The following is a 21,439-nucleotide window of genomic DNA, read 5'->3' on the forward strand; positions in this document are numbered from 1 at the left end:
AGATAGATAGATAGATAGATAGATAGATAGATAGATAGATAGATAGATAGATAGATAGATAGATAGATAGATAGATAGATAGATAGATAGATAGAGTGTCATGCAGTAGAACATGTTGAGTTTCAGCCGACAGAAAACAAGATTATGTGATAAAAAGCTGAAGAACCACAGATCGCATGCTGAAGATGAGCCGTTAAAGCGTCGTTCAGTTAAACGAGTAGATGAACGGATTAACAGTCTTTCCATCCAGTCACCTCCGTTATCAAGAGACACTTCTTACTTCTCTCCATCTTCTTCGCTTCCAGGGATATCACTGAATCCTCTTCTTCGCTCCTCCTCCTCCTCCACCTCCCCTTCCTCAGTCCTCCTCCTCTTCATCAGTCCTCCTCCGACAGCGCCTCGTGCGGCGTCGACGACCGGGACTTGCTGTGACCCCTGACCTCCATCTTCCTGTCCTGCAGGAAGTCTTCGATCTCGCCGGGCAAACACTGGAACTTCTCCTGGAACTCCGCCTCCACAGCCGCCTGCAGCTGGAAGGACGGCGAAGAAAATCAATTATTCAACATCTGGATGTTTTTGATCAACTTTTCAAAAAAAGAAAATGTTCACCCGCATTACATGAAATCTTCAGGGATGATTTGCTTCTATCCAAGGATAGTTTGATTACATTTTGAGAGCGATTGGGTCAAAGGTCAAGGTCAAGATAAGGTTAAAAAAAACAAAAAAATTAATCTTTGCCATAGTCAGTTTTAATCTGAATTATGCCAATCCATCGGCAAAATGTTCAGTTTTCAATTCCCTATCCTCGGACATGTCACATGATGCAGTGACGTCATTACCCTGTTGGGGGTCAAAGGTCAAGGAGGGGTCACATGGAAATAGTAAAATGTGTGTACGTCAGTGTCAAATTCAAACGACCACGACCTCAGTGATGGAAGGGGTGGTGTGGAGGATCAAATAATCTTGTAATCCGTTGGTTTCCATGGTGACAAATGCGGCGTTAACAGAAGGTATGTGCGCTACCGAGTGCCTGTTCTAGTTTCATGCTCTAATTTCATTTCACCATTTCTTTGTGTTGGTTTGTCTCCTGAAAGACATTTTTTAATCAGGTTTCATTGAATTCCAATCACTTTTTTCAGTGTTTTCTCATATTTCTCTGTCTTATTATCACTGTGTCAATCATCTGCCAAGCGCTGCATCGTGGTGCCGTATGAATAAAGTTTGATTGATTGACGGCTTCTCAGATTGACAAGCGGCGACTACGCAATCGCCCCGTCGGAGAAAACAAACCGAGAGAAGCCTCAGTTCCAGGTCAGGAAGGAAGGAAAAAAAAAAAAAAAAAAACAACAAACCCACGGGACTGATGAGGAGTGAATTCAGACAAGCAGCCAGCTGTTGTCAAGCGGCGGCTGCCAGCAGTCAGAGCTTTCCAACATGGCTGCCAGAGGCCGCGTGGCGTGACGCCGGCGTTGGCCGTGTGGGCGAGCAGCAGCAGCCGACAGCAGCGCGGCGCGGAAGGGAGAAGCATCCTGCCGCTTTTACATCTCAGCATGAAGGAGGGAGGCGGCGTTTCACTCAAGAAACATCATGTAAACGTGGGGTTCATGTCGACTCGGGCTCAGAAATGACATTTAGGTAAACGGTGGTTTTCATTTTCAACGAGGAGTTTGCATGTTCTCCCCCCATTTATACATGAGAGAATGATCAATAAAGTAATATGAGAACTAGTGATGTCCCGATCACACTTTTTTGCCCCCGATACCGATCCGATTTTTCAGAATTGAGTATCGGCCGATACCGATACTTTCCCGATCCGATACTCACATTGCTAATGCAAAGATACTCAATAGTCTATTATTGGAGCAACTAAGGTGTCTGAAGCTAAAAGCACTATTGGCAGAAGCTTTGTTTCGCTAGAAATTATTATAAAACTCACTTATTGAATCAAAATTCTTCTCTTTCTCTTTAGTTGTTGTTGTAAACTGAGGGAACATCCACACGACGAAAAAAAACGATCTTTTTTCTCCCTGGCCTGCTTTCAACAAACCGTCCACACCTCACTATGAACACGGCTCCACACGAGGCTTCAGGGCATGTAGTACACATGCCAGGCCTTTAGGGGCGCTGTGACTCACCAAGCACAATAAAAAAGCAGAAGAAGACAGACCACATAGAAATTTAGAAGTAGACTTCTGCACATAAACACATACACCACTATGTATAACTCTAGTTTTATAGGTCTATGGCCCCGCTCCGCCTGCTTCTAGCTTCTGAAGCTCGACCGGAGCTTCTAGTCCCTGATTGTTCTGGTTATTAGGTGACGTTGCGGACCGCGTTTTTTTTTTTTTTTTTTTTTTTTTTTTAGATCGGCGGGGTGATCGGCTGGATTTGCCGATCCCCGATCACTCACAAATCACCAATATCGGCCCCGATCCGATATCTACCGATCGGATCGGGACATCCCTAATGAGAATAAACGTGGGCTCGTTTTAAATATATGTAAGTTAATAGAAAAGTGTAACAGTGAAGATGAAGGTTTCATTTCTACCTTTTCACTTTCGTTTTAAACGTAAGAAATTCATTCATTCTGCATGTTTTTACAGTCTGAAGACGTGTTTTTATATTCATTTAGTCAGATTCAACATATTTCTCACAATATCCATTAAAGGTCGGCCTTTTGAACGAGTTAACTCAAAACTCTAGTCATATGTTTAAAAACTCAAGTTGACTTCATCAGTCAGGTGAAATGACTGGAAGGTTCAGCTGCTTTGGAAGACGAAACAGCTCGGACTGTTCATTGAATGAAGTTTGGACAGGAAACCGACGGATTGGGGGGGATTTCACGATCGTCCATACGTCTGACTTCGAGCCTCCGGAGGCGGGAACCAGTCACAGCTGATTATGAGGACGCTGGTCGACCCCCGGAGACGTCACCAGTCCATCACAGCGCAGACGCGGAGACACAAAGCAACCCCAACGGCAGAAACTTCACACAGAGGACCGCAAACCCAAGAGGAGGAGACACCCAAGTGTTTCCTCATCTACCTTTGGTTTCAGGTCTTGGATCTCCTGCAGGAGCTCGTCGTGCTGCTCGCCGAGCTGCTCGTGACGCTTCGTCTGCGTCTCCTCGAGCTGCACAGAGACAGACAGACAGACAGACAGACAGACAGACAGACAGACAGACAGACAGACAGACAGACAAACAAATCATTTTCATGATGGAGCCACAGCCATTAAATTTTCATCAGTGTCTCTTTAGAATTCAGTTTATATGAAGGATTCCTTCAAACCCGGCGGCTCACCCGTTTTATGTTCTGGACCACTTCATTGACGTAAGACTTATTGATCTCAATCTTCTCCCTGGGAACAACAGACAGACGGACCGAGCCTGAATAGGTTTAGGAATATTTTTCTCTGCCAGCAGGATCAGTGCATGAAGCAGAGAAGGAAGCTTAATCCACCGTGTGTGTGTGTGTGTGTGTGTGTGTGTGTGTGTGTGTGTGTGTGTGTTATAGATCGTACTCTTCAGCCAGATGTTTTTCTTTGGTCTTTGCTTGGTTGATCTTCTCTGTTCTCCTTCGATCCATCTGCCTCTTCAGCTCCTTTTTCTCTCTAAATCAGCAGGGGAAGAGATTAAAGAGATAAAACTTTAAAACATACTCGAGTTTTATAAACTGAACCAAGTCAAAGTCGAAGCTCACGACAAAAAGCCAAGTGTCCAGAGAACGAAACCCCAACATGACATAACACCTTACAATCACCTCAGTAAATGTTAAAGTCTGAAGAGAAACTGCACAGTCGGCACAACTACTTTATCTGCAAACGGAATCTCTATATGATCAAGATACTTGGTAAATCGGAATCTGATGTTTATTCCCATAGTTTAACTGTCAAAATGGGGAAAACCAACCTGCTGTGAACCAAAAATAATAATAATAATGATGATAATAATAGAACTCAGACACATTAGAACTGTGGTATATTCAAGAACGCTGACACACTCCAAACATCTCTCAGATTCTAGAATTCTGACACATGACAAAAATTAGATGTCTGATATATTCCAAAACATCGGACATATTGAGAAAAACTATAATAGATTTTAGAAGGCGGACACATTCCAGAAGTCTGACACACCCAACAACTCATTTTAAAAACCTCAGATTGTAGAACTGAGACACTAGAAATCCCACAAACGTCAGAATTCCAGAAGAATACGAAAGTTACTAAATATTGTCTGGAGCCCCGATAAAGAATTCATTTAAATTCATGTATTTTTCTTGTAAAAAAAGAAATTAAAGGAGAGAAAAAAGGTGAATCTTCCTCTTACTTGTCACAGACGTCTTTGAGCTTCTTCATCTGAGAGTTGTGAATTTCTTCAGCCATGCTGGTCAGTCGCTCTGTCAGCTGCAAGAAAGACCACGTTCTGGTTCATCAGACGAAAACCTGGCTCGCTTCACTGATATTTTTGCTTTGAGATCTTTAGGAACACGCGACTAATAAAAATATAAACGGAATAAAGAGTGTCGTGTAAATGCCCTGAGATTTAATGCAGAATATGTCAAAAAGTGATTTCCACTTAATAGAAGTGGAAGAAAAAGAACTAAATTGAGTCCTCACGCTCCTTATTCTTGTATTTCTTTTGCTTCTTGCACTTAGTGTACTTGCCCTTATTAGACAACCTTTAGTTTTCGACCCTCTCCTGCCACCTTTCGCTGGAACAAGCCGGGTGGTAACGGTTCAACAGCCTAATGAAACGCGCAGCGGCGGCAGCGCCGTTACCGTCTTAATGTGTTCCCTCTGGAGGTATTTCTGGCTGTAGTACTGCTCCTGCCTCAGAGCCAGAAGCTGCTGGTGCTGCTCGTCTCTCAGCTGCTGGAGACGCTCGTCTTTCTCGCTCTCCGACCCCCTGGAACAACAATCGCACACATTCTTTTTCTCACTTTCGTTCGTAATAACACATTGATCATTCAGGGAGTACTGCAGCGACCCGAGACATCCGGGATGCGTTCCCATAATGCTAAAGACGCATGATGCACGTAGATGATAAGGTCCTTTTCTCACTCGTGAAACTTCAAAGTCCATGTGTGTGTTTGGCCTCATTCTTCTATCTTTAGGGGTCTAAACCTGATTGCACGTTCCTCATGAGGACTCATGTAACCGAGGGGACAGAAATCCAGATCCCCCATTAGGGAAAGAAATCACTTTTTTTTTAAGGACATAAAGTATTTGATGTTTTAAGGTCAGGTTATGACTACGATTCTGCTCGGGTGAATGTAAGTCAATGTATTGTCCCCATAAGGCACAGAAACGTGTGTGTGTGTGTGTGTGTGTGTGTGTGTGTGTGTGTGTGTGTGTGTGTGTGTGTGTGTGTGCCTGTGTGCACTACCTGCCCTTGCTGCACTGTCTGGCCGTCTTCTTGTACTTGTTGTTGAACTCTCGGAGAAGCTCGGAGGTTTTCTTCTGGTGCCTCCTCACCAGCTCCTTCAGCTCCTTGAACTGTCGCCTCTGCTCCTTCTGGTAAACTTTGGACTGCTGCAGGTTCTCCAGGCTGCACACCGGCACCTCTGTCAGCACACGGCAAACACGCTAAATGTGACGCGCATGTTTTTAGTCGCGCGCGGATTCAAGCGTCTAGAGCAGGCGAGTCAAAATCACATTTCAGTTCAGGTTCAACAGTGGAGCCATAATAACCTTTAAATTGAAACTTTTTTCTTTGTCCTGGTGAAGAGTATACGTGATGAAAATGTTGATAATTTCACAAAGAAAAAAACCAAAGAATTACGACAGAAAATTATTCCAATCTCAACTTAAAACCAATTTAATGAAACCTTCAGGCGTAAAATACAGTGAAATCTCCCAAAAAAAACTTTTCCTATGACTGTTGCATTATGGGTGTTTTTACAAACCCCCCCTGTCTCCAGGCTAGTTTGATAGCAACATTAGAGCCTCTTGCAGGCCGGGGATCCTGTTTGACACCCCTGCTCTTTATATTCTAGATTTATTAGACACAAACGGAACTGTTTCAAGAATTTCTTTGAGGAGATTTGAATCTATAACTCGTGAAAACTTTTCAAGTATTTAAACATTTCATAAGTTCAGATGTTTTTCCTATTTATTTACCCACAGGCCATAATTATCACCGATATTATTTAAAAAAACGGTCATGAGTGTAAAAAATACAAAACTTAACATCTCAGTGACTTTGGTACATGTATTTGTATTTACAGTTGAACATTAAAAGTGAATGCTGACCTATCAAAACGCTTAAAACCAGGTCTTCAGTCTTTGCTGCTGGTTTGGGAGCATCTAAAGTGGAGAGAAGACAAAAGCATCATTATTAAACTATACAGTTTTAGGGGTGTTGTGTTTACACGACAACGGTTTCAAGTGAAAACACAAAAATGTTCATTAATGTTTACAGCGTGTTGCTGCATGTGGGTGTGGTTTCATTACAATAACAAACAGCGACAACTCGTTAACCAACATGAAAACAAATTTCTGTCGTTTCCGTGGAAACGGACATCGTTTTCAAAACGTTGCCGTGTAAACGGACATCGTTTTCAAAACGTTGCCGTGTAAACGTGAAACTTCTCCCGAAAATGAAAAAAAAAAACGCAATAATAATGTGTTTTAGCTCGAAGCGCTCTGGTGTGAACCGGAGACTCCGTCGTGAGCCTCCCCTCGGACGGAACGCTACCTGTGCTCGCCGCTTGCTGATGGGCCGCGGAGGATTTTGGCGTCGTGGCGACGGGCGTGTGGCCTGCCGGTCCGGACGCGGGGCTGAGCCCGTTTTCCAGCGGAGCCGCTTTCAAATCGTTCTTTCGCTCTGCGCAGCTTTCCACTTCATCCTGAACACCAACAGACATCGGTTTACTGCCTGAACGTGCCGAGCAAGAATGGTGGTGGCGGCGGCGGCGGCGGCGGCGGCGCTCTGACCTCGGGCTGCGTGTCCTCCTCGCCGTCCTCCAGCGTCAGAGCTGCCAGCTGCTTGGACCTCTGCTCCAGAAGGTTGACATATCGGATGGGGTTGGACAGAGCCTCGATCACATCTGGAGGAAATAATATAATACCTCAATTAGTACGAGAGGAATAATAAAGTCCATCCTCACTGCCAGGTTGTGAACAATTCCATCTCCAGTGCTATAAAGGGAACAGAAGAGATTATGTGTGTGCCTGTCGCTCGCTGCCGACTAGTCTCCCCTCCATACTGCCAATACTGTATACATTCAAATAGCAATAGTGCTATCATTAGCAGAGAGAGAGAGAAAGGATAATATGTGTAACTAGAGCTACACTCGGTAGAGCGCAGACCTTTACCAACATCACATTTGTTTGCGGGACCGAGTTAGCATCGCTAGCATGCTCCCGTTGGAGTGACAGCGCCTTGCGCGGCTGCAGGTGTGTGAATGTGTGTGTGTGAATGGGTGAATGTGATGAGTCATGTAAAGCGCTTTGGGGCTGCTCTGAGCAAAAAGGCGCCATATAAGTGAAGTCCATTTACCATTATTACCAGAATATTTATGTACACACATACAAACAAGAATGGGCGCTCGGTAGCATAGCTAGCATGTTAGCTCATATCGATGCTGACGAGCCTGTCGGGTAGAAACATCCCTGTGTGAAACAGAGCAGGGAGCGTCTCCATGGCAACAGATGCTAAATACACAAAGATGAAAACATAACTTTCTAAACCCAACGTTCGTTGGCGAAGGTAATAATGACAGTAAGAGTCAGAAAGCATCACTAAAATATGCAGCAAATTATTCGGATGATATTTGTCCTCGTGTTCGTTGGTTTTCCCGCCTGGCGTCATATTCTCTCCTCCCGTGTCATGAAACAGAAGTTCGTACCTGCAAACGTATCGGGGACGTAGTCCTTGACTTCGATGTAGACGAACACGGCCGAGAGGATCAGAGACTGGTTCTTCTCGTTCCTCAGGCCGATGTATCGGTAACCTGCAGAGAGAGACTTTAATGCGAACGTCGTCTGAGTTGTTCATGGAGTCTAAAACGTGATGAGTCGTATTAACGCTGGAGGAAAGCCGAAACACGAATGGTCTGAAGCAACAAGGAAACGGACGCTTCGTTTGACGCCGTCAGAGTGAGATGAGTGGCTTTTTGAACACAGTCAGGAGCTCAGAAGTGGTTCCCAGGAGGTAAAGGAAGAAGAAAAGACTCAGTGCTGTGGCAAATAAATCAACGGCTTTACTGTCTGCACAGACTTTAAAGGAAAAAGAATTATTAATGAATTCTTCTTCACAGTGAAATTCTGTGTGCGTGTAAATGTCCCGTCTTCTCTTTCAGTTCGGAAACACTTGTTATTTCAGTCCAGCAGAGTTGTGACAGTGGCTGGATGTACAGAAACACAAGGAGAGTGTGTTGTGGGGAAGTATTTCTGTTCTCCTGCTGTCAATGCTCAGGTTTTAATTATTGAAATGGTTTAAAATGCTCATTATCAATTGTTTACTAGTTATAAATTAATCAAAAGAACTGACCCAAAAGAAAAAAAATATATATTTACAATTCATCTGTACTATTTTGAAAGCCATGTCAGGAAGTGGAGTCCTAATAGATCATTGATCGATAAGAAAGATTTGACACACAAGATTAACACAAAAAACAGCCAATACGATGGAATAAGTTGCTTAAATGGACAAATATTGGAACTAATGGAGGAAAGACGTTGGGTAGGAGGAGGACTTGGGAGATGATCAATAGATGAAGTGAAAATAAAAGGTAAATAAAGATAATCTAAGCACCTGGTCTGATTGCAGACACCGGGATGATTCGATGACCAATAAACTTCCCTCCTTCCTCAAAGGCAGCGATTCTCAGCGAGGCCAGAGTTGGAAGAATCACCTGGTTGAATGAGTAGAAATCCTCATTGAACCTTCATCTTCCTGAGTGTGGAGGCCACGCCCCCTCCTCCCACCACCACCCCCACCTCTCCACCCCGGGCGGCGCTCACCTTCTTGAAGACGATGGGCTCCTCGTCCCACACCGGGTTGATGGCGTTGTTGTTCTGGGACGTCTTGGTCTTCAGGGCTTTCCTCCTGGTGTCTACGGGAAGCCCGAACATCTCCACCTCCACGTAGACGCCCACCCGCCGCTCAGTCAAAAACTGTCCTGAAATCACCTGGCAGAGGAAGACGGCGGGAACATTTCACTGATCGCCGAGAGAACGACGGCTTCCGGTCAGCTTCTGATTTGGGATATTTTAGCTTCAGCATCTTAGTCAGACTTCAAGTTCTTTTAAACACATGGCTGGAAAGGTCAAACTGTGTTGATATTAGATTACTTTATGAGGAGTCAAAAAAGCTATTTTCATTTCATTTGCACATTGTACATTTTTTAAAAGGACCTTTATATTCTGAGTAAAAATAGCTGAAATTACATTACCAACAAACGAAAAGTTGAAAAAAAAATTAAACAGGAAATGACAAAAAAAAAAATTGAAATGCTTCAAATCAGTACAAAAAAAAGGAAAAATAGACCACTTGAAAATTTCTAAGAGTGAAAATGGCCGAAAGAACTTAAAGTAACTTAAAAAAATTACTAAAACAACAAAAAGTGAGTCTAAATCTAAACTCACTAAAACAGATGAAAAATATTTTAAAAGTAGCTTCAATTTAAAAAAGCAAAACAATGAAAACAGCTACTCTCAGCTAACATCTCAAATGGCTTAAAAAAGATAATAATAATAAAAATAAAAAAAACAACTACGAAAATAATGACAAAAAATATCGTATCTAAACTCAGGGCGGACCGATATCGATACCGGCATCGGTATCGGGTCGATACTGGACTCAAAACGTTGTCGCCTTTTGCCATTAGTTCATTAACGCATTTCTGTCGTGCCAAATCCTGTTTCCTCGCCACAGTCAAGAATATCAGACTTTTAATAAGGATGGACTAAAATAATCTGAGCACACACACACAGAGCTCAAGTGGAAACGCTCTCTCAGACTAACACACACACACAATAATGTTTATTTATTGCTGCCACTCCACTCCAGGACGGGTCTGTTGTGAGTCTACCTTCACAGAGAGGGTGTTGGCCACGATGCCGTCCACCGTGTTCTCAGTGAATGGGTCAAAGTGTTTGTCTGGACGTCTTATGAACTCGGGCTTCAGCCTGTAGCCGCTGCGACCGTTGTACTCGAACATGAAGAGGTTCAGCTGCGTGGACAGATCTGGAACAGAGAGCCGGTGTTACGTTGGTCGGCTGCAGGGATGCAGCTTGTCACGGGGGTGGGGGGTGGGGGGTGGGGGGTGGGGGGGGGGGGGGGGGGGGGGGGGTAGCAGAGTGGAGATGGGCTATTTTGGGCGTCGGTGGTCTCAGATGTAAAAATTCCTGTTCGATTCATTCACAAGGCGAAGTGGCTGGTGACTGGAGCCGGACCAAGGCTTGGACGGGCATAAAGTCCTCCTGCTGATTGAAGCTGCACCGAGAAAAAAAGCTGGATACGATCAAAAGCACCAAACTGCTAAATATATCAGTGATTAGGCTCAAAATTAAGTGCAGTGGGAGACTATCCACTCACAGGGCTTCATAACTGTGGGTAAAGTGATTGACTCAAATCTATTTGAAGTGATTCGCTTTCCAACTCATGTTTGAAGCTACGGGACATTTTTGAGATACTTCTTTTTTACAAGTTTATGTAATAAAACACACACAAAAAACCCAATATAGACTCTGTCTTTAGCCGAGTCAGATGTCTTTATACAAAGTCAGCCAGACAAACACCTTTGACATCATAAAAATAAAGAGTTTTCACCGATGGTTTGGTAGTTGAGAGCCACCAACTGACAGCCAGCGTTCCAGAAGAGCTGTGGCATGAAATTAGATGAGTCCACTCTGGTTCCTTTGGGGTAGATCCGACTCAGCTGGGACTTATTATATCTGGTTTCAGGAAGGTTACGGACACATACGTATACGTCACAAGTCATGAGTTAACTCCAAACCTCTAAAAATCAACATATTGTCCAAAAGAAAGCCATTGGTATCCATGTTTGAAGTCAAAAAGTCTTTTTCCTTTAAGTATATTCTGTCCCTTTAAAGATAACCGTTTTAATTAAAAAATAGAATTGAATTTAAAGTTACTGTGTGACTCAGTCAGTTTTTTTTTTTTGGAAGGTTTTACACATTAAAAAAAAAAAAAAAAAAAGAAAAAGCTGAAAAAAGAGGATTTAAAAGTACAGAGGCAGTTGCCATGGTATGCGGTAACTGCGGTAACTGTTGCCAAGGATACTCCACAAACTCCACCGGTGACTTGGTGAGATGCTCCAAAGCTTTGGTCTCCACGAAAGACGACATGTGGTAGCAGCGGGCTGCCTCTACACACACACACACACACACACACACACACACACACACACACACGCAAATGAATAACTGTCTCTAAGGCTAGTATATAGTGTTTTTGGTTTGTAATGTACAAATGTTTTCTAAGAAAGTTTTAGATGTAATTTTTGCACCAAAACAACTCACAAAGTGAATAACTACGTCTTCATGTTGCAGTTTGATTGAACCTGATCAATGAATATTCTATTATATATATATATATATTTTTAAAACCACACAAAACACAGAAGTACATCTTTTCCATTAAGCGTGAAACTCGTTTCAGTTCAGGTTCCACATACAGACCAGTTTCATCTCGAGTAGATAAAGTAGAGCCATAATAACCTTTAAATTTAAACTTTAAAGTTTTTCTTTATTGTGACGCAGAGTTGATTGAAAATGTCGATATTTTTCACAAAACCAAACAATTACTACAAAAAAAATCCCTCTAATCTCAACATCTTAATGAAACCTTCCTGTATAAAATACAGTGAAATATCCAGAAAGCTTCTCCTCTGGCTGTTGCATTCTGGGTAATTTTACAACCCCCCCCCCTGACAGCGCGGCTTTGAGGCTAGTTTGACAGCGGCGAGCGTTCATGGCAGCATCACCGATATCTCAGCTCGGGTCTCAGTGTCGTGTTGTGTCCAGAATTCTTCACAAATTAATGTTTTCTTTGAAATGTGGTTCGGTCAGGTCGGAGCCTCATGTTTGACGCCCCTGATCTAAACGTTCAATTCTCACAACACATGCCGCTTCAAGCCGCTCGTTATTACAGAGTGCCAGACTTCCTCCTTCACGTTTCACATTAAAATAAGTGTCTTTGGGCTCTGTAATCGACTTGTCGAAACAGCATTTTAATAAAACAAAAATAGCATTCACCCCGAACCTCTTCCTTCACACTTACTAGATTAAAAAAAATGAATAAAAATGCAGCACTGACAATTCCCTTCCAAGTTCAGCCTGCTGGAGTAAAACGTCTACGGCTCAGAGTGTGTGACTTTCTTACTCTTAGAGGCTTCGAAGGAGTTGAACTTGGTGGGCTGGACGTAGTTCACCAGCGTGGACATTTCCTCTGTGGCCACGGCCTCGCGCTCCGCCGAGCCCTGAGATCAACGACAGCGGGAGAAAGAAACGGCGTTGGTTTGACGGTTCCAAACCACACGAGCGGCTGTAGTTTGTTTTGACAAGATGTGCAGGACGGATGCAGAGTTTCATAGGTTTAGGAGCTTCTTGTGCTTGAAACAGCAACATGAGCAGCAGCAGCATTCGACGGTAAAAAGCAACAAAGACATACGTTTATAGGAGAAACTACAACCAGATGCACATTAGAACACAAAGACACTGTGAACACCTACAACCCTCACATCCATCCCAACTACCCGGTGTATTTTCCCCCGCTATCAACGCGTTATACTTCTCAGAGAAATATAACCCAGATGTGTATATCTATATAAAACCGGAGTTACATAAGCCTGTGAGGCTCCAGAGGGAGCTGCATGACATCTGATGAATCGCCGCAGGTCATTTCCATCAAGTCTGGCTGAGAGCTTACAAGGCTTCTCATCCATCTCTGCTTGAGGCTACGCTAACTGCAAGTGGCACAGATGAGGGTCGACCATCAAACCGTGGGAGGGTTGCATCGTGGGTAGTGGAGGCGGCGCTGGATAAACACACTGTTCCGGGTTAGTGGTGAGTGGCTGTCTGCTCTGTTCTATTAGATTCTTGTAGTTATGGGCATTTTCATTTTTAGATGTTTTCTTGTTGTTTTTTGGGAACAAGATTTTCACTGTATTTCAATATTCTGCTCTATTAGTTTCCAACCTTTGCCTGCTCTGAGGGCCCAATTATGCCGTTTCAAGTGAAAATGTATTGGTTTTGTGCTTTAATTTCATAAAAGTTTTGCGTTTACATTGAAACGAAACAAAAAGGGTGTAGTTTTCACGTTGGGCCACTAGTGGGTGTTGTTGTTTGTTTTTGTAATGAAACCACACACACACATGCAGCAGGGAACAATACGCTATAAACATTAACAGTGGGAGAGCACGGACATTCGTACCAACAAGTTGGATTGTTATTATGGTGACTGTCAAAATAAAAGCATCAAGTACCGTCAAAATGCATCCAAGATTTTTCACTTGATAACGTCGTGACAACGGGTAAATTTAGATTTGAACGGGAGATTTTCTAGAATATTGAGGCCATCAGGGAAATGACCCGTTAAGAGTGTTTTTGCAAATGTTTGGCATCACTTTAATGTTTTGTCAAATCGTTGTCCTAATGTCTGGTTTTAGTCTTTGTCTTCTCTGGATTTACAAAAAAAAATAAAAAATTATGCCAAACCGTTCCTTAATCCACGCAAATAATCCATTAGTCCCAGTCTGAGTCTCAGTGTGCTTGTATACGTTGTCGTGGGTTGTTTTTGTTAATAAGTCAAAATATTATCAAGTCGTGTAAAGAAATCATACGAGCGACTCAAGTCTCCGTTTACACGAGTAAAAACGCAGTTTTTACATTTTTGTTTCAGAACCACTTGACATCCATATTGAATAACATATTGAATTTATATTCCGGTCCAGTGTCAGGTCAGTCCTGACGTTCGGAATGTATTATTTATGCTAAAAATGTGGTTCAAATATTTGCATTAAAAAAACAATACTAAACTATTGAGGCAACATTTCCTCCATTTATAAATCTAAATGCACATAATACACCTAAAATGATAATTTTTAAAAAATTCTCATACTCATGTATGCAAGGTGAGGGCATTGTTGTATATGGATTAATGTAAAAATATTTTCATAAATTACAAATTTTATTATTCATGTAGATTATCAACCAAGGGTGTATATATGTATACGTATGTGTACATGCAGATCACTGTGCGTATGTGTTTGCACACAGGTTTTAAAATGACTGAAATGAACTAATTAAACAAAAAACAAACACATTAAAATAAAACGACAACAACACAATAAAGCACAAATCACTGGGAAAAACAGCAAATGTTCACAACTACGACGACATCCAGACTTCGTACCATGAAAGATGACGATGACGTGAAAATTAAAAAAATCCCAAAGAAACCCTTGTAAAAAAAATGGCGACGGCGGCGAGGGTGACCTCATGTCTGCTCTGTAAGATGCCACCACTGACCTTTTTACCATCATCATCTTCATCATCATCATCTTCCTCACTCTCTGCCTCCATCTCTGTCGAAATTAAAGTTAAACAAGTCTTCATCGTCTTCAAACTTTCCCCCTTTTTCAGGCGACAGATGAGAACAAAACACGGCACTGTGCATTCAGCTGATGTAGAAGAGGATAAACAGCGACGAGGCAGACCCGTTGTGCGACCGGTGCTTAACGGGACTCGTCAGGCAGAGCGAAGACGTTCAAAAGTGGGAACTGGTAGCATATCCAATGGGATTTCAGTGATTGTCCCCAACAAAACACAGCAGCGTGGTGGAGAAAGGTACATTTCAGCTGAATACAACAATCACCCATAACATTATGACCACCTGTTTGCATTGTGGAACTTTTAAACTTCTGACTGGAATCCACTGTGTAATCTTTCCAGTGTTAACGCCGGAGCCGTTTACGCGACAACACATATAGTTCCCAATAGAAGAGCAACCCCCCCCCTTTTTTTTTTAAATATGTAGAGCACGTGAAGAAAGAACAAACCTCTTGTGGGTGCAAAAATGCATAAAGAACAGTCAATTTAGTTTTTTCTTTAAGTTTTTTTTATTCTTAAAGGCCAATTCATAAGTGATGTGAAAATCATCATCCATCCTTGTGCACGAGCGTCCACTCCAACTCCTCTACGGTCGACCGCACGCCGCCCAAATCTTTGCAACTGTGCGTCTCCCCGTCTGTACAATCGGGTCGACAGCCTTAACGCTGTCTTTCAAGACTGCCACAGCAAATCTGTCCTCCTCGTTGTGTTACAGAGACACTTCAGCGTCGCTCACATGTTCACAATAGACGCACACCCCCGAGGCTTGCAATTGCGCAGTGCGCATCTATTAGGAACTGCACGGTATATTGTGTTTTGGGTGTCCGTTTACGCGACACACATTTTTACACAGATTTTGACCGCTGCAGAGGCCTCGCAAGACTTTCCGAGACAGCACAATGTCCGCTTCTTAGACGCAAAGTTCGAGGACAAAAAGTTCACCTGAAATATTCAGGATGATGTGCCAGGAGGGAAGGGAGCGACTTTTCAATAACTCCCCTGACCCAGGTGGAAGCCACACTCATAAATGTACAATCACACATGGCACGACTTTGTCTCATCCCAAGTAGTCAACTTTGGTTGATCTCAAACTTGCATAAGCAACAAAAAATATTATGGGATGAGCACTAGCTCCACGATATACATATACAGTATACATCCTTAGGGTTATTAGCGTGGAGCTATAGCTGCAGCTGTCACATTCCGTCACTATAGCTTATTCTATAACACCTCTGGTGTAAAGGACGTCAATACGGCTCCTTGATTTCCATCTGCATCAGGCTTTAATTGCCGTTCTAAGATTCTGACCTCTTCTGGGATGTCCTGCTCATTGGCCAGACGTCCCTGAAGAGATGCATCGGACTGGCAAAGCCAACAGTGATTGGTGTCGTGATGGAAGAAGAAAAGAAATCTACAAAAAAAAGTTACTTTTTGGTTTTCAACAATAAAAACATATAATTCCCCATTAAATATATTTATCTAAAGCCCAGAGAATAAAACTCTTCCTCCTGATGGAGGAGTCATTAGTGGCAGTGCTGAAGCCCACGGCTGCATCTCTGGACCTTTTTAAATGATTTGCCGGTGACTCATGCTCGAGAGGACGTACATCTGCTGAATGTGAAAACGGTTTAAAAAAGAGACACGGACAAAAGGGACGTCTCTTTGACGAGTGATGCCTGTAAATGACAGGCTGAGTGCCTCTCGCCGCTCGCGTCTCTCTGGCTGCCATGGAAGAATTCCACTGTCCGCCCGGCGCGCCGATACAAAAGACCGTCGCAGCTGAATACATTTCACATGGATTTGGGAGCTTTTGTCTTTTGCGTCTTACCTCCTGTGTTGTTGCTAGGAGACACCGGCTCGTTGCTCTGATTGGCAGGTTGGTCCGTCAGTCGCTTGGTGTCCGCGTTGTTGGCAGGTTTGTGAGATTTCTTGTTCTTGATGAGGATTTTGCCCATCAGCTCCTGAGGACTGGGCAGCGGGACGCCAGACTCGAGCTGCAAACACACACAGCAGCAAAAGAACAGCAGCAAAAAAACTAAACAAACAAAAAAAAACCGCACAGAATGAGCACAAGAATCTTTCAAGCAGCTGAGTTTATTGATACCTCACAGTTACGACGATAATATGGGCAACATGAATCTGTTTACATGATCAAATTCAGGGGTAAATCATCAAATACGCTGATGACAACACGTTCTAAGGTGAGACCGACGTTAGAGTTGAGTTTAGATTTATCATTAATAAGTTCAAAGTAAGTCTTCAGATATGATGGAAAGATGTTTTCCTTTGTCTCGTGTGTGTGTGTGTGTGTGTGTGTGTGTGTGTGTGTGTGTGTGTGTGTGTGTGTGTGTGTGTGTTCTTACTGGGTATTTGTCCAGAGGGTCAATCAACAGAGCGTCTCCAAAAATGGAGCGACAGTATTCAGCCATCTTGGCCTGCTGCTTCAAACTGTCGGGGACGGTTCAAACAGAAAGTTAGAAAGACCATCTGCAAGGTCTTCCATACAACTGGATAAAATGATAATAATCAGAGGTGGGAATCGACAAAGCTTCTCACGAGTCTACGTGGTTTTCGAAGGAGAGGATGACGGGGAAAGGTGAGGTCTTGAAGGCGCACTCTGCGATGGCTTCAATCACCTCCTGGACGACGACGGCAAAACAAGGAAGAATGGATTGTTTGATCGATTAAATGTCAGCAAACAATCCCAGAATGTCAAATTTAGCATTAATTGGTCGGTGATAACATTAAATGAATTAGTTAAAACCAATTTTTGATGCATTTTAACACATAAACCCACTCAGAACTACTCAGATATCACATATTATCATATATCTGCAGGATGTCGCCTGAAGAGACGACAAGAGAAAATATTTATGAACCGAGACACTCTGAAGGTAACGATAGGACCCATGGGAATACAGAAGAACAGTAACAGGGAGCAGCTGCAAAATACCGAGAGGAACAAAAAGATGGAGGACAAGAACAAATGGTCCAGACGAGTTTGCCAGAATGTATACGTAAACAACAAAGAGCGGGGCAGTAGATGAACATTTGCATGAACGGTCAAGGAAACTTTCTTTCTTTTAAATTAATTCAAATTCACAAGAAATGTACCGTTGTACTCTAAAGGTATTTCACCATGTAGCATTTTTTTCACCACTTGAGCAGTCGCCAAAGAAATTTACTCTGTTCCTCACAGTCACACAAAGACACGTCGACATGCGGAGATGGGGGGAGAATTGAACCGGCAGCCTTCTCATTCAGAGACGACAGCTCTCTGAATGAGAAGACAGAGGGCCACATGGTGTCCAACAGCAGTGGAGCAAAAGATGAATTTGTCCTGGCTGACCTTAAAGGAGATCTCTGACGTCATGGTGAATCCGTGAGTGATGACAGGCTCCTCCTCGGCCGTTCGTCCTTTCCACACGTCCAGTTCCACGCAGCGACACCCGGCCAGCAGAACCTGCCGGTACATCTCCACCGAGGAGCTGCCCGCCAGCTGGCCCGCTGAAACACAGCGACACATCATCAGATCACACAGGGCGACACCGAGCCGGGACCTTTACGACATGTTGAACAAAGACACACGTCGGGTCAACAAACTCTTCCTCTCCCACTGGAGGGAGAAGCTGCTGTCAGCTGGAAGACCTCAGGAAGTTGTCTTCCGTCTGGATCCAGTCATCAACACCATCGTAATGGAAATAACCCTGTCGCTTGTACTGTAGTGTCTCTCTCTCTCTCTCTGTATGTCTCTCTCTCTCTCTGTACGTCTTTGTCCCTCTGTCTCTCTCTCTCTGTATGTCTCTCTCTCTCTCTGTATGTCTCTCTCTCTCTCTGTATGTCTCTCTCTCTCTCTCTGTATGTCTCTCTCTCTGTATGTCTCTCTCTCTCTGTATGTCTCTCTCTCTCTCTCTGTATGTCTCGCTCTCTCTCTCTCTGTATGTCTCTCTGTATGATTCTCTCTCTCTCTGTACGTCTTTGTCCCTCTGTCTCTCTCTCTCTGTATGTCTCTCTCTCTCTCTCTCTCTCTCTGTATGTCTCTCTCTCTCTCTCTGTATGTCTCTCTCTCTGTATGATTCTCTCTCTCTCTGTACGTCTTTGTCCCTCTGTCTCTCTCTTTCTGTATGTCTCTCTCCGCCTATCTTCCCATCTCTGTCTGTCTCTCTTCTTCTCTGTCTGTCTGTCTCTCTCTCTCTGTCTGTCTGTCCATCTCTCTCTCTGTATGCCTGTCTCTCTCTCTCTCTCTTTCTCTCTCTTTCTCTGTATCTCTCCATCTCACTCTCTCGACATTCACAGTGATTTTCTATTTCTTAATTTAGCTACATGATGAGTACGTCTGTACAGTATCATTTCTTCTATAAGGGACAAGAAATTCTGTTGACTGTTACATGCAATGACAAAGACATTCATTCATTCATTCATTCATTCATTCATTCATTCATTCATTCATTCATGTCACAATAAGGCTCTATAGCTGGTGCTATACAAATGAACTGAACTGATTGATTTAAACGTCTCCAGGTTGAAAAGGTTTGTGTAGAATCTCGTTTTAGAGCTTCAGATGTTTGGAGTCTCTTTCTGTGCCGTTTTCATTCGGGTTGTTTGTTAGTCTGCTTAGGAGCTGGTTTGTTTTTCAACCCACAATCCATTCCTCCATCCGAGGCCTGACACACATTTACATCTGAGTGAAGACCTTCTGTTAGATCCGGGCTTGTTCGCCGAAGTTCAGTGTCACTCGGCTGCATGTTCCCCTGAAACTCGTCTTTGTTTGCTGAATTAAACTGTCAACTCGCTCCGACACTCCGGCTGTGGCTCGAGTCACTTCTAACACACTTCAATATGTGCTCCTGGTTGTAATTTTCCTTTGCCGTCTCTTGTATCGGCCGCTGAATGAATAAACAGCCGACAAACCGAGTTTACTTTCTAAACAACACGCAAACGTTTAAAATCAGTTTGGTTCCGTTTACACCATTTCAAGTGAAAACGCAAACATTTTGTTACGTTTTGGGCGTCTGAGCCACTGAAAACACAACTTTCTGAAAACGGTCGCCAAGGTGGAACTTTGTGAATTGCTTTGACTCTGTCTCCATGGAAACGGGGGGAAAAAACCGGAGATTTTCTGGAAACACTCGGGATCCGTCCCGAGTTTACGACAGAAAAGCTGCTACTGGTCCTGGTCGCCACGGCCGGTACGAGCTCGTAGTTCTGCACATGCTCAGTAGACGGACAATAAGAACAATGTTTCCTCCACCGTGTCGACTCCCAGTCCATATTCTACTGGGACTTGGTACTTTTATTTTGGCGGTCACTGTATTAACAATCCAACTTGGTCTTTTGTCCACTAGAATGTTCGTGTTCTCCCATTGTTGATGTTTGTAGCGTGTTGCTCTCTGCTGCATGTGCGTGTGGTTTCATTACAAAAACAACCAACAGCGCCCACTCGTGGCCCGGCATGCTAACTACTTCAACAAAGAAAAAAAAAACCGACGCATTTTGTATGAAACACAGTCGTTTTCTCTCTCTCCGAACAACGGGAGTCAAACAGAAGCCAAGTGAATCGAGGCGTGGGGGGGTGAAGTGCGGTGACCGCGTTACCTGTCAGGTACGTGTTGTGCGAAGAGTTGATGAAATAGTGAGACAGAGGGAAGCTCATGTCCTCCGACTGATCCAGCTTCTCTGGCGGAATGACCCCGTTTTCATCGCTGGACAGGTAACTGGAGAACGCCTGGAGAGAGATCAGGCCTGGAGGCCACATTCAATTCACACACAACACATCATCATCATCATCATCATCATCACGCCTCATATTCCAAAAAGACGTCTCCAGAGTTAACCATCAGTGAGTTACTTTACTGAAACAACTTCACTCTGCTCTCTCCTGAGTTTACACTTGGTATAATTCCTTTACATGGTTGAAATGACTCTAATAATAAATGCGAATAAATGTGTGTTTCTATTTTTATTATACTTCAGACAGATGGAGGAAAATAAATAAGTAACACAAGTATTTAGTATATGAAGTAGATTCAAGGCAAAATTTCTGAGCCAATAAAAAATGTTAGCATATTGATCTTTTTTTTTTTTTTTTTTTTTTAAGAGGTTCACACTGTGGGCATGTGGGTGGGTTAGTGTGTGTGTGTGTGTGTGTGTGTGTGTGTGTGTGTGTGTGTGTGTGTGTGTGTGCACCTGGCTTGAGCTGAGCCTGGTCGTGTTGGTAGCGCTCCATTGCGGCGTGTGTCTGAGCAGGACGAAGCGGCGGGTAGAGGATCTCGTTGAGCCGCGGGTCTCGCTGCTTGTTATTGATGAACTCGGTCATTTGATCGACCGACAGCGCGCCGTCCTTCCCTCCTCTGCGGGGTCACAAGGCCACGGCTACTTTACATGTCATCAAATGCAGATTCGTCCCAAATATTGTAGAAGAAAAGTACATTTTTGATGAAGACACGTCATACGTTTTCAATTTATTACACTTAAACTGAAGTATTTCAAGCCATTTACTGTTTTATTCTTCTTTATTCATCATTTTATTTTCTAACTCATCATAATTCAAAGTAATAATAACATCAGATTTTGTTCCTGTTATCCTTACAGAAAATCAGAATGATCACAATCAAACTTTAAAAAGAAAAAGCTTATGAGTCTAGAAATAAAGAATTCAGCTAACATCCAGATTATAGAGCATCTTCCTCCACTAACATCCAGATTATAGAGTATCTTCCTCCACTAACATCCAGATTATAGAGCATCTTCCTCATCTATCATCCAGATTATAGATAGTCTTACTAACTGATTGGGACATTTTTCCCCCCAGTTCCTTTAATTCTACTTCATAATAACTAAAACAGATATTTATTTT

At 43.2% G+C, this 21,439-nt stretch overlaps 1 protein-coding gene across 1 annotated transcript in view; it reads right to left on the reverse strand.

The window, feature by feature from the left end:
• Window positions 1-377: 377 nt before the first annotated feature.
• The window catches only part of LOC308121040 (1-phosphatidylinositol 4,5-bisphosphate phosphodiesterase beta-1-like), a gene marked incomplete at both ends in the record, with an annotated part of 30,398 nt that continues 9,336 nt past the window's right edge, over window positions 378-21,439 (reverse strand). The window contains 24 exons of the mRNA XM_080482064.1: window positions 378-530; window positions 3,046-3,132; window positions 3,303-3,360; window positions 3,523-3,612; window positions 4,331-4,407; window positions 4,783-4,909; window positions 5,390-5,567; window positions 6,256-6,309; window positions 6,701-6,851; window positions 6,940-7,052; window positions 7,854-7,958; window positions 8,762-8,861; window positions 8,971-9,138; window positions 10,041-10,195; window positions 10,781-10,905; window positions 11,255-11,339; window positions 12,356-12,452; window positions 14,503-14,558; window positions 16,412-16,577; window positions 16,947-17,031; window positions 17,140-17,222; window positions 17,933-18,090; window positions 20,179-20,325; window positions 20,770-20,933. Coding sequence (XP_080338190.1) covers window positions 378-530; window positions 3,046-3,132; window positions 3,303-3,360; window positions 3,523-3,612; window positions 4,331-4,407; window positions 4,783-4,909; window positions 5,390-5,567; window positions 6,256-6,309; window positions 6,701-6,851; window positions 6,940-7,052; window positions 7,854-7,958; window positions 8,762-8,861; window positions 8,971-9,138; window positions 10,041-10,195; window positions 10,781-10,905; window positions 11,255-11,339; window positions 12,356-12,452; window positions 14,503-14,558; window positions 16,412-16,577; window positions 16,947-17,031; window positions 17,140-17,222; window positions 17,933-18,090; window positions 20,179-20,325; window positions 20,770-20,933 — 2,782 coding nt within the window. The remainder of the gene's footprint in view (window positions 531-3,045; window positions 3,133-3,302; window positions 3,361-3,522; window positions 3,613-4,330; window positions 4,408-4,782; window positions 4,910-5,389; window positions 5,568-6,255; window positions 6,310-6,700; window positions 6,852-6,939; window positions 7,053-7,853; window positions 7,959-8,761; window positions 8,862-8,970; window positions 9,139-10,040; window positions 10,196-10,780; window positions 10,906-11,254; window positions 11,340-12,355; window positions 12,453-14,502; window positions 14,559-16,411; window positions 16,578-16,946; window positions 17,032-17,139; window positions 17,223-17,932; window positions 18,091-20,178; window positions 20,326-20,769; window positions 20,934-21,439) is intronic.

This window comes from Lipophrys pholis (genome assembly GCF_963383615.2).
Source record: "Lipophrys pholis genome assembly, chromosome: 15".
Lineage (NCBI taxonomy): Eukaryota > Metazoa > Chordata > Actinopteri > Blenniiformes > Blenniidae > Lipophrys > Lipophrys pholis.